This window comes from Centroberyx gerrardi, chromosome 24 (genome assembly GCF_048128805.1).
Source record: "Centroberyx gerrardi isolate f3 chromosome 24, fCenGer3.hap1.cur.20231027, whole genome shotgun sequence".
Taxonomy (NCBI): Eukaryota; Metazoa; Chordata; class Actinopteri; order Beryciformes; family Berycidae; genus Centroberyx; species Centroberyx gerrardi.
The window spans coordinates 19,013,255-19,024,182 of NC_136020.1; the positions used below are offsets into that span (position 1 = coordinate 19,013,255).

At 40.6% G+C, this 10,928-nt stretch overlaps 1 protein-coding gene across 1 annotated transcript in view; it reads right to left on the reverse strand.

The window, feature by feature from the left end:
• Positions 1-6,099: 6,099 nt before the first annotated feature.
• Positions 6,100-10,928, reverse strand: part of scube1 (signal peptide, CUB domain, EGF-like 1) — a 106,694-nt gene continuing 101,865 nt past the window's right edge. The window contains exons 18-22 of the mRNA XM_071910107.2: positions 10,443-10,604; positions 9,197-9,394; positions 8,441-8,593; positions 7,562-7,641; positions 6,100-7,076 (exon numbers count right to left, since the gene is read on the reverse strand). Of these exons, the coding sequence (XP_071766208.1) occupies positions 6,924-7,076; positions 7,562-7,641; positions 8,441-8,593; positions 9,197-9,394; positions 10,443-10,604 (746 nt within the window). The 3' untranslated portion in view covers positions 6,100-6,923. The remainder of the gene's footprint in view (positions 7,077-7,561; positions 7,642-8,440; positions 8,594-9,196; positions 9,395-10,442; positions 10,605-10,928) is intronic.

Genomic DNA, 10,928 nt, shown 5'->3' on the forward strand with positions numbered 1-10,928 from the left:
CCAATATGTACTTATAGTATTACTGTGATATTTATATGGCACCCCTCTTAAGTTTATTATAGGTTTATTAGAGGTTTCAGCAGAGTATGGATGATGTAAAAGTGCGCCAAGTCAATATTTTGCATCAAAATATTCTAATTAGACTGCAGCAGAATCAGAGCAATGTATAGGCTGATATTACTGATCATTAACTTGAGGCTTCTTTGCTATTCAAATCAAAGAGTTCAATAATGAGTGTTGTAATTACTAGATTGTCATCAGCGCAAGCAGCGGGCCTGCTGAACATGCCGCCCGCTAAATCTTGCAATTTTAGTGAAATGACAAATAATTCACTCCCCATAATTTATTGCCCGTGTAAGGAATAATCAGTCAAATTATGGCATTACAGCATATTAAAGCCTCCAACCTGTTTATCCACTGGGCTTCAGGTTGGTAATAAGATAAACAAATAGACTACAGTCTGTAGCTCATACTTACATGCGTCCACAACCACCATGTTCAAACTTAGTAGAAGCTTCCAGTCACAGTTTGAGGTGAGCGCGCCACCTTCTGGCCAAATACTGTCAGTCTGTAGGCTTCTCAGTGTTAGTGTCAGTTGTTATCAATCACTGTTAGTCACAACTATCTCCAAGTGTATCTGCAGAGTTGGACTCTTGGACTCTATAATGTATTCCATTACAACTCAGTTCATCAAAACTGTATTCAGTAACGCAACCCAAGAGATTATCCAAACTCAATAATGTATTCTGATTGCTTTCAGTAACTTTCAGATTACCATATTTGAGGTATGAAAAAAAAAAGTTCAGGAAATTTATTGCATACAAATTTTGCGTCCAAATTTTCTTCTGTGCCACATTTGATAAAGATGTAGAAAGCCTAACCAGCCTGCTTTCACTTTAAAAGTTTTCTCAGAAGTATTCCTCTCATTTTTCACAAGTATCTGCAATCAGAATACATAATTTTTTTTTAGGGTTCATGACTCAATACAGTGACATTTTTTAGTATTTAGAATATTAAAATAAACAAAGATTAGCCCGCACTCTGTTTCTTCTTATTTTGTTTTTCTTTCTTTGTTTGACGTTTCGGCTGTCAAGAGCAAATTAAAATCACAAACACAGGTGTTTTTATAATGACATCAGCATGAGTCATTGCTATAGTTGATTGCTTCAATCACATGTTGATACAACCAACATCATCAAAGTCACAATGAAAATGCTTTGTTTACATATTGTTTTTATAGAAAACAAGTCAACTCAAAACCCTCATTTAAACCATGAGAAACTGTATATCTCTCTGTAAGTTTTTTTTTCTAGATCCCCTCTATGTATTGTATTTAGAATATGTATCATGTAAGTTACTATAAGTTACTATAATATGTAAGTAGGCCCTATCCTGTTACTGCCAAACCCAGTGCACCAGTTCAATCCAATAATTAAGTAAAACTCTGCTGGTTCTGTCAAAATGCTGCTACACAATCAGTCTGTCCTATACTGTCCTTATCAATTCATATGCGGTGAACTTTCAGCGCAGCACATGAAGGAAGGAGAGTGATGGAGGAAAGTAGGAAAGGCAACAAGATAAGGAAGGGAGAGTAATCTTGGCATCAGGCACACAGTCACATTTGCCTGCAGATGCTGGCTGTTGATTGGGAGTCCGGGAAAGTTCACGTAGGAAAATATCAGATCCGCCTGTCAAATGTGATTAATAAGCAACAGTAAACCAGTTGAGGAGATACAGTAATAATCTAAATAGGCTGTGAACTCCGTCATTAAAGGAGACCAACAGTGTCATTTAGAGTTAGGGCCCATTTACTTCTGCATATGTCTAGTTTACATTTCCCCCAGTCTTCTTGCAATGCATGCTGTATGTAATTCGATTTTTTAACATTTACTCTTTTGTCGTCGTCGTTAAAATACAGACTTTACGGTGTCAAACCTAGCTTGAAATAGATGTAACTGAGCCAATCAGTAACAAACATGTTGCCGTTTTTTTGAGCTGTAATTGTAGTTCCCGCTGGGGCTGATCTGTGTAATATTGAAAATGATGTATCATTTGGCAAAATCCAACAAGTAAACAAGAGATGAGATATCTGTCTGCTTCAGGTACCTTGGGCTCACTTTGGACAATAGACTCTGTTTCAACCAGCTCACCACTGACATCCATAAACGCTGCCAGCAAAGACTCTCTGTCATCCGCAAACTCTTTCTGTCAAACCCCACCTTCTGTTGTTATTGTACAAAAGTATAATCCAGCCCATATTACTCTACTACTGCCTGTTTCTTCACCATGTTAACAGTCACTAATAGGAACCGGCTCACCCGCATCTCACACAATGCATCCAAGATCATTGGCCTTCCCACCCCCAATCTCTCAGACCTCAATAACAAAGCCATAATACGCAAAGCACCAACCATAACTCAGGACCCCGCTCACCCCCTTACTCCTTTCTTCACATTGCTTCCATCTGGTCGCAGGTACAGGTCCCTCACCTGGAGACGGGGCCCGTTTTAAAAAGAGCTTTGTCCCCTCTGCCATTGAAGCTCTGAATTCAATGCAGTGATTGAATGTCTTGTGCCAATGTATTGTTAATGTAGTGTGGTCTTCCTGTTTTGTATGAATAATGTGTGGTGGGTATGTGGGTACATGTATGTGAGGCTGTGTATAAGGGGTGGAACCAAATCCTCTTGTAGGACAATAAAGTATCTATCTATCTATCCATCTATCTATCTATCTATCTATCTATCTATCTATCTATCTATCTATCTATCTATCTATCTATCTATCTATCTATCTATATTGTGCAGACAATTAAACAAACATTGGCCAATCAGTGTAATTTTGAGAATGTTGGAACGGAGCAATGACTCCCATCGTTCCCCGAAGTTTCATCAAAATCTGATCAGTGGCGTCCGCAATATTGTGCATGACGGACAGACGGACGGATGAACAAACCAGAGCCGATCCATTGTCCTTCCTCTGATTTCATCTAGTGGGATAAAAACACCGGTGTTATCCTCAATATAGTCGTGTTTTTTGCTGTTATATGGGGGGTTTATATAGTGTTTGGAGCCTTCTGTATTAAGTGTGACGTTACGGTTGCTCTGTCAGGGCCTCCAAGGCAAGGGCCGGATCCAAGAAAAAAATCCAAGTAGCTTGCTTCCCCTCCCCGTCTAAGTAAAATACGACAAAGAAAAGGGGATCTGAATAGAAAAAAAATTATCCCACTGTGGATGATGATGAGTGTTTCTGATGCAGCATCCAGATCTGCGGCACAGATTGTGTCGCGGGAAGATAAGAGCAATATTAGCGGTGTCAGCTAAATTTTCCGGAAGCATATTTCAGCCCGGTTGTGTGTAACAACCCATACAGCCGCATCTCAGAGAAGATAAAAGATATAATAGAGAGATATAAGGCTTTCCAAGGGCCTGTGTGAGTCTGTGTGTATCTGTTGAGTACAGCAGCGGGACAAGAAGATTCAATGTGGACACACACACACACACAAAAAAAGATGACTTTAGTCTGTTTTCTGCTACTGTTTTATTTAATTTGTTCAGTACTGGAGTTTCATGGACCAAACAATGGCACAACACTGCGTTACAGTTCCTCTCTTTGGGTACAACCGACTAACACAAACGTTAAAATTATTCCTCTATAAAATGGACTAAAGTACATACATACACAGTCTCTTTCTCTATCACAGGCGCCCAGCACATAAACTCACTGCCACACACACACACACACATGCTCAGACACACACACATGCCGTACACACGCATTCATCCCTCAGACTATCCATCTCATACACACACACACACAATATGCACACACCCACTCACAATAGAATACATTCTCAGGAAAAAAACAAAAAAAAAGTCAATTATAAATTTTAGAGCATTTCATATCAATTTTTTTCCCATAACACTCATATTGAACAGCGCCTGCCTCAAACCTGAAGTAGGCCGTACCATAACAACATCTCTATCTGTGTGGCAGCTATTGGGAAAGGCCTGGGACAAAACCTAATATAATAACAATATGTTTTTATTGGGCGATTATTACAGGCAGACCTTGGCTAATGAGGATCCTGTGAGAAACAAGCACTGACCTCACCGGCATTTAGGGTTACAGCTGAAGAGTTCATTTCCAAAACATTATAAATCCATTTTGGGGGGGGAAACAAAGTAATTCCTTAAGTTTTTTAATTCAATATTTCTAAAATAAGGTCTGTAAAAGTTATATATCTGTCCTTGTCTCTTTGAAAAAGTACAATAATTTGTTTATTTTTTGATTGATCATGAATTTAGATGTTGCTTTTTTCTATTCATTGAAATCTCATTTCGGAGCGAAACCCTTCAGCTGGACCAGTAAGTCTTGAATCAGTGCTACGCAGTAAATCTGTCTTAATCTAAAACCAGTGGGCTTTGATATCCTCTAAATTAGCAACGACACATACTCATCGTCCTTGTGCCCAGCACAAAGAATAGAAGCTTTCTTTCTTTCTTTTTTCCCCACGAATGACAGTTGCAGGAGTGTAATTAGTTTCTAACGAGCCTTTAACACCGAATGGGGGGCATTTCATAAGATATACTGTCGTTAAATGCATTTTTTTTTAATAATACGTCGAGAGAAGTTTGCTTTCTTTTAACAACAAAACACACAGATAAAGTTTACTGGCTTACAGTTGAAGCTGCAAGTGCTCCGGACATACAGACACTCAGATCATGTGGCCCGTGTCCCTGCCGCTACATTCACCTCCGAACCAACTCTCTCCTCGCACAATACATATTCACTCCAGTCGCGTTGTGCAGATATAGCGTCCATCTTCAGTACGCGGTATAGGATTTCGTAGACAATATTAGTATCAGCGTGAATGACATAGAGAAACATTTAGATGAGTTATAACAGAAAAGCATAGCATACACACCATACTTCCTACTGGATGGAAAGAGACTGGGTCTAGGTGGATGCAGACTATTTTGTTTTAGAAGCAGGTATATGTAAATGTGCACCTAGTGCCATCATACAAGAAGCCTTTATGGAGATGCCTCTTCTCTCTGGCAGCTGTAGGAAATGTTTGAGGGACGAGGCAGGACGAGTTTTAATGATGCACGTGCATGCGCTGTCTTTTCTCTGTGCGCGTTAGTTTCACTGGGGTTTACTCTTACAAGATGCTACTGACCAGAAGATATGAATCTCCTCAGTGTGTGTGTATGTGAGGGTCGGAGCTAACCGAGAGGTTTCGGGGGGGCAAACTGCAAGCTACGGAGTGGGAACGATAAAAACGAGACACGAGTTGTGTTTCTCTCTCCTCTGCGCCCAATGTGGTACATCTCTAAACAACAAAAAAACAAAAAAAAAAAGGAAACAAATATGTAACTTAGATCTTTTTTTTCCCTACAGTTTACAATATAAAATTCAAGTGCAATTAAAGTTCCAAATATTAGTTACATCACATACATTTCTCTCTAAAGTAACAATCTGTTACTTGCAGGTAGTTTATTTCATCTTGTTATATATCTTTTTCTCATTTAAAAAAAAAAAATCTACAATATAGACTTTTTGATTCACCCATTTTAATCTTTCCCTGTGCTCCAATGGATAAAGCACCCACTGAGGTGGAATGGTCTGGGTTTCCCCACTTATACATTTCTTTTTAAATCGTTTTTCCTCGTTAAAATATGTTTTAAGTGCACCGATTTGTTTTCTCATTTCCGTCTCGTGCACACCGGGGGCCGTTAAAGGAATCAGAATCAGGATACATCCATGTATGTGTGTGGGCGAATACATTTTTAGCACACCATGAATGTGCAGATGTGTACAGTATGTCCACACATACACACACGTACGTACAGACACGCAACACTGCATGACGGCTCACATGTTTGTACGTACCTGTACATCTACATAAAACATCCATGATGCGGGCTTCTGCAAGTTCTAACACGTATAAATATTACAAAAACAAAACAACAACACAGAAAACAAAGCAGACCAAAGTGAAATGAAAGAGGTGGGAAGAGTTTAGAGCAGGATGGGGGGGGGGGGGGTTGGGAGAGGTGGAGGGAAGGGGAAGAAGGAAGAAGGGGATATATGGTGTGCAGAAGGAGCGTTAGACCGATATAATGGTTTGCCGATACTGGCCTTTTATAAAATATTGGCCAGTCAATGTCATCCATTTTCTCTGCAAAACTGATTTATTCATTTAATTGTTCAATAATGTCTTTTTGTAAAACCAATTCTTCATTTAAAGGCAGTAATGTATCCCAGGGTTTGCCTACTATTGAATAGGTGTGGAGGGTCAATCTGCCTTAAAGATCTGCTAACTTTAAAAGAATTTTAGTTTTAGTGTCCCATGATGAGTTTTAGTGTCCCATGATGGTCCCATGATGAGTCTTAGTGTCCCATGATGAGTCTTAGTGTCCCATGATGAGTCTTAGTGTCCCATGATGAGTTTTAGTGTCCCATGATGGTCTAAATGCTGTTTCAGAGGCTTTTCCACTCTTACAAGAATAAAATCCTGGGGGAAACACTGAATACTTGGCATAAAAATGGTCAAATTTAAAAATATTGAACACAAAACACATCGGCCATCAGTAGCGTCAATACAAAAATATCGGTATCGGCCTTCAAAAACCAACATCGGTCGAACCCTACACAGAAGAAAGAACTAACTGCAGGGAGGGGTATTAGGCAATAGTTAAAGGTGTCAAATAAGAGGGAAGGCATCATGTGGCAAAATGGGATTTGGGACAAATATAGGAAATTTAGTCATAGAATGGGTACATCAATGTATTGACCTAGGCGGGGGGGGGGGGGAGTAGACATGGGGGTGGGGGGGGGGGGGTCGTACATATAGGACGATGGATCTGGAATGACGCAGGACAACGGGGGTCTTCAACAGGACAGCGGAGAGTTCCCCCCGTCTATTTGTACGGCCGTAGGAACCTGGTGACTTTGGAGCGCAGCAGCTTGATGAAGGAGCGGGGGAACATCTCTTTGGACTCCTGCGCCGTGTACCTGAAGTAGTTCTGGGGGTGAGCCAGCACGTCGAACAGAGCCTTGATCAGCTTCTTGTCCTGTAGGGGGAACACACACAGGGACACAGGGCTTCAGCCAGTACACCAATTTAATTCACTAATCTTCTGCCGTCGGGCCACTGAGAGACTCCACTGCAAGTAGTTGTAGGCTAAAGGAAAAATCCACCCTAAAAACACTTTTAAACGATCTGTTGTCACTTCAAGATATTTCCAGTGCGGCTACAATGGAGTTTGATAGCAGAACATGTTAAACATCAACAGGTAAACGTCAGGTTTTGGCGTCAGTCCCTCAGAATCAAAGAGCGAGGGCTTCTTTCTAGAGCCGCCATTTTGCACCGAGAGACGTTCAACATCATCATACAGGGAGAAATCCATCGTAGAAGAGGAGAGAGACCAATTTCTCCACTGACAGTAAACTCAATAGACTGCAGCTGTAAAGCATTTCGTCAACATCGAGGGATGATCAGAGATACAAAGAACTGTCTATCTGTCTATTTCAGTGTTTGATGTTATTGATCTCATACCTTCAGTATCTCCTGGTGGTTCTCCGAGGCGTACAGCCGGCCATCTCGCACTATGTCCTCTATCAGCTGCTGGTAATCCTCTGCAACACAACATGGTCTCATGATGGGGTGACAATAGTATAAAATACAGGTGTAAGCAGACTTTACATGGCAGTAGAAAAACAACAAATAATTCATATACTTGATTTTACATGTGATTTACCAGGAATACAGAGAAACATATTGACATTACCAGGGACCATTTATCCCTACTGCAATTAGATTAATTTGCATGTGAAATTATGTTTTCTCTTGAGTCTGTATGAGAATTTCACATTTTTTCACATAGGCTACTTGTACTATGATTGACTTTTTGTTGTACTATAGGCAATTATTAACTTTGTGTCTGGTCTTATCACCTGATGTATACAAAATATGCAGTAATGATTTATTATTTGTTTTTGTTGTGTTTTATGTAACATGCTTTTATTGTGTTTATAGTGTTTTTATTGTTTTTTATCATATGTTTTTATCATTTGTTTTTACCATAAACCATGTCTGCAAATTACATTTCTCTTATGGGACAATTAAGTTTTGAATTGAATTGAACTGAATTGAACTGAATTGAACTGAACTGAACTCAAGATCATTCAAAAGTGTAAACCAATGGGAGATCAGTTAGGGAAAGAAAGGCAGTTTTATTTGATGGAAGGGGGTGGCATTGTTAAAAAATCTGTGATGGTTTTATTGGTGGAAATTTGTATGTCTCCTCTTGGTACACCACTAAAGATTTTCTGTTTTCCAGGAAGTAAAATACAAGAAAATAACATTTTTAATAATACATTTTTGTAATTTTTCATTTCAGTGTGACTTCAAGCTGTGAGTAACCAGGACTCTCACCGTCGTAGGTGACGTACGGCACCTGGAAGCCCTTGCCGCTGTTGCCCTCGTTGGTCTTGAACTGGATCCAGAGCTTGCGGGAGCGAGAGGTGAAGGCGATCGGCCGCTCGTAGGTCTGACACGTCTCATAGGTGGTGATGGAGGTGGGCAGGGCTGGAGGAGGAGGACAAACTCATTACTGTGGTGTTTCTGCACTGCACTTCCCAGAGATCACCTGTCAGTCAAACAGTGTGGGCGGAGCTTGGATTGATTGATTGATTTTCAACTATCAGGTGGCAAAAAGTAGATGTTCAACAAAGAGTCACTTCCTTATTGGTTCCTCTCCTCAGACTATGTAACCCTAAACCTGAATTTAGCCTAACCCTAACCCTAAGATTAACCCTAACCCAGACTCTGTATCCCAGTATCTACAGACTACTTTTCACACTATTGTATCAGATGAAACTCAGTAGACTTTTTAGTGACACATAGCCACCTAAGAGTAATTTAAATATCAGTATTAGACTATCCAAATAAAGTGTGACCTAATCTCCCTCTAATACATGATCATTCTGAAAACAGAGACATATTTGCAGCATCTGTTGTCAGGATGCTGTGGCTCTGACTCCTTACTGTTGATCGATTGTAATGTTGGTAATCCAGGAGCATCAGCTAAAGGCATAAAATGCAAAAACATACACACTCATATCAATCTGATTCGTTAGTGAACTGATCAAAAATGAGCTTATGAATTCCAGTGTGTGTGTGTGTGTTTACCGCTCTTCCTCATGACCAGCACGTCTCCACACTCGTCCTCGATGGGCAGGAAGATCTCCGGCACCACGATGAGGATGCGCCTCTTGTGCGGAGGGTTGATGGTCCAGATGCAGTCCACGTTGGAGGGGTAATCTCCCGGGTAGTTAGGAGACTCGATGTAGCCGGTGTAGTCGCCCAGCTCACCGCCACACAGCTGGTCTGAGGACAAGGCGGGACAACGGGGGGTGAGTATTGATCTGCAGCTACAGCAGCTGTTACAGAAGCTACTAGGAACTGTTTTAAAGATCCTTCTCTACTAATGTACGGTACATTAGTAGAGAAGGATCTTTAAACCAGCTCCTAATGGGTTGTGGAGCAGATAGGAACCATAAAAAATAGCTTAAAATGACTTGAGGAACTCCATTAGTCTCCACAAGACTCAGAACTTATTCCATGCATTTCCATCATATTCACCACTGCGATTTCATAGTATGTTATTCCCTCAACCTACGACTGCAACCTACTGCATGCCTTTCTGCCTGAATGCACACAGTGATAGGATGCTTCTAAATATATATATATGTGTCCTGCACTGTCCCCTTGCACTAAAGTGAAGTCTTCAGTATGTGTGCCAGAATCTTCTTCTTCTTCCATCATGTGAGTTTTCAGTGTCTTCCTTCTATGACAGATTTCTGTACGTTTGTTGTACTTGGTGGCTAAAGTGATTCTGTTTCTGAAATGACTTCTGAAAACTCATCTTTTCTAGAAGTATCTCTCCCCACTGAATCATATCTCCTCTCCCCTACTGACTCTAAATGTTCTCAAAAACTCTTTTTTCATTTATTTTCCTGGCGCCTCTCTTTCACATGATCTTTCTATGATTACACAAATATTGTCACGGCACGACGGCTCTGACTCTTGCACTCCGTACTATAGATATGATTAATCGATTCATCATTTAGTCTATAAAATGTCAAAAATAATGACAAATGCTCATCACAAGTTCCCAGAGCCCAAAGTGATTCTTCAAATTGTTTACTTAGTCTGACCAGCAGCCAAAAAACCCAAAAGTATTAATTTTATAATGATATGAAACAGAGAAAAGCAGCAAATCTTAGCATCTGTGAAGATGTAACCAGCAAATGTTTGGTATTTTTACTTGATAAACAACCAAAACGATTTATCGCTTTTTCTGCTGTGGCACTTATTGTGAGTCACTCTGGATTAAAGTGTCAGATAAATACTTCAGATGTAACTGTGGCCTTACTTTTGCAGTGGGAGACGTTGGTGGCACCGTCGAAGTCGGTGGTGGTGTTTCCGGGGCAGGTGATGCAGTAGTTCTGCCCAAACTCAGACTGGTAGGTTCCCGCGGGGCAGCGGATGCAGCGGTGGGTGCTGGAGTTGTAGTGGTGTCCCGGGGCGCAGTGGACTGAGGAGGGGCAGGGACGAGTCAGCGAACACACACATAACAAACAATAAAACCTCCGACAAATGCCTCGTGTCGCTGTAACAGCCTGCGTCTCACAGCAGCACGGGCGGTTTTACAGTTATGTGGCAGATAAAAGCAAGTCTTCAACAGACAGCCGGCCATCAAAAAGATGCATCACACCGCTGTGATGTTGTTCATTTATACCTGTTTAGCCTAGCTTTCCTGGCATTTTTTACTGCTTTCATTTTAAGCTTATATACGTTGTTTATTTTTATTTTTAATTTTATTCTACTCTCATATACAGTGTCTATTTTTTACTCCTTT